Genomic DNA, 2,326 nt, shown 5'->3' on the forward strand with positions numbered 1-2,326 from the left:
TGTTGGAATGGTACTGTATATGAAAAATATGGCTAATACATCTTAAAATCTGTAGCAAAAAGTGCTTTTGAAGAAAACACAAAATGTAGTGAGGCAAAAATGGATGGGGCCTATATAGGGAGTTGCGTCGTGATTCAAGGAATCCAGGAAAAAAATAAAATTGTATTGTATGACCTACGGTTCAAGAGTCATACATAGACGAACATGGGATTTGACCTATTACAGTGGCACCGCGAGGCTGACTTAAAATAATTGCTGTGGTTCTTCCTTGGCCTAGTTGGAGTGAAGTTTTGCGCTGGACCAATGGCACTTTGGAACGATGGGCCGTCACACTAAAGGAATGGCCACTATTCAAGCTGCCTCCAGGCTCTTCAGTAGAGTCTGACAAATACTGTTGAGAGCTCTGAAGGTGGAAGTGTCAGGAAATGACTGGAGAAAGTCTTTGCCTTCCTCTATACTGGTACTGAGCAGAGGATCCAAGGGCACAGAACCTAGGAACGGGCATCCTGTCAACTTAGCCAGCTCCTCACCACCACCCTTGGAGAATATATTGCTGCATTCAGAACAGTGGGGGCAGGCGAAGCCACTCATGTTCTCTACAATTCCCAGGATGCGTACGTCGGTTTTCTTACAGAAAGTGATCTCTCTTCTCACATCCCCAGTTGAAACCGCCTGGGGTGTTGTGACCAGAATGGCTCCATCCACTCTGTGTTTCTTCAGGTGCTCCAGCACAGAAATGTGTTCATCAGATGTCCCAGGGGGCGTGTCCACCAGCAACACATCCAGCTCGCCCCACGCCACATCAGACACAAACTGACCAATGAGAGCGCTCTTCTTGGGTCCCCGCCATACCACTGCATCATCTGGGTCCTCCAGTAGGAAGCCAATAGACATGAGGGCCAGAGTCTGCTGGGCATCGGTGTAGATCGGTACCCATCCTGCGTCACACTGATGCACCTCAGGCCGACCAACACCCAGCATGTGAGGGATACTGGGCCCACACAGGTCAACATCCAGGATGCCAACCTTCTTCCCTGCATGTCGGAGTGCCAGCGCAAGTTCTGTGGTCAGGGTACTCTTGCCCACCCCTCCTTTCCCTGACAGCACCAGCACCACATGCTGGACCTGTGACATGTTGCTCTCGTTCTCAGCCATTATTCACTGTCTTGATAATGAGAGAGTAACTGACTTTGGAGAGTCCTGTGACATATCTTGCTTAAAATAATGGTCCTCCATATATGGACAAGGCGACGTCAAATTGATGACGACAGTGTGGGACTCCATGTTTGGAGGAACTCTGGGACTGAGTTCCTTTGCCTGCTGTCAGCATGCAGGATCAATTTGACACGGTTCGAGGTAGTGGTTCCCAGGTTAGCCACAGACAGAAATGATGTCATCATCAGTATACACATGCATGCACACAAGCACGGGCACGTGTGCACACGCACACACACACACACACACACACACACACACACACACACACACACACACACACACACACACACACACACACACACACACACACACACACACACACACACATGCTTGCTTTATCAGTGTGCACCTGTGCTTTGCTCTTACAGCCCTTGTCCTAAATGTGCACACGGCCCTCGTACTTCACAAAATAGCTCTTCTTTTAAGAAAGAGTGGATTCTGGCAAAGCGGTGGGGGGAGGGGGGCATAAATCTGCCACTGACACCCTCAGTGAAAGTCATTAGTCAGCCGCCATCGACCCTGGTCCTTTGCCATGTCACGAGAACCACCTCCAATTCCCTCTCTGTCTCTCTCTGCCTCTTTTCACAGGAACCACATCCAAGTCTCCCTTCTCTCTCTGTCTTTCCATCTCTCTACCCCTCCCCCCCCTCTCTCTCCGCCAGGCTGAAGGCAAGGGAGAAGATTGTTTTTGTGTGTGTGTGTGTGTGTGTGTGTGTGTGTGTGTGTGTGTGTGTGTGTGTGTGTGTGTGTGTGTGTGTGTGTGCACAGCCACACACTCATTTCTGGACACACACAAACACACTTTACAAAGATACACACACTCACACAAGCACACTGTACAAGACATACACCCGCACACTGTACAAGCTATGCACCCGTGCGCACGTGTGCACACGCGCACACACACACACACACACACACACACACACACACACACACACACACACACACACACACACACACACACACACACACACACACACACACACACACACCTTGACAGGGGATGCTATTTTTGCAGAAGTCCACCTCACTTTGAATTCAGTACAACTTGAGAAGAGACAGCCCCCCCTGTGCCCCTCACTGATATGGCTGTTTGATTTGCATA

General features: G+C 49.8%; 1 protein-coding gene across 1 annotated transcript; it reads right to left on the bottom strand.

The window, feature by feature from the left end:
• Window positions 1-351: 351 nt before the first annotated feature.
• Window positions 352-1,134, bottom strand: LOC311040782 (cytosolic Fe-S cluster assembly factor nubp2-like; the record flags this gene model as incomplete). The annotated part of the gene is made up of 1 exon (XM_084051140.1): window positions 352-1,134. The coding sequence occupies one exon, from the start codon at window positions 1,132-1,134 to the stop codon at window positions 352-354; it is 783 nt and encodes a 260-aa protein (XP_083907266.1).
• Between the last annotated feature and the right edge of the window lie 1,192 nt (window positions 1,135-2,326).

This window comes from Gymnoscopelus microlampas (genome assembly GCF_963454915.1).
Source record: "Gymnoscopelus microlampas genome assembly, chromosome: 24".
Lineage (NCBI taxonomy): Eukaryota > Metazoa > Chordata > Actinopteri > Myctophiformes > Myctophidae > Gymnoscopelus > Gymnoscopelus microlampas.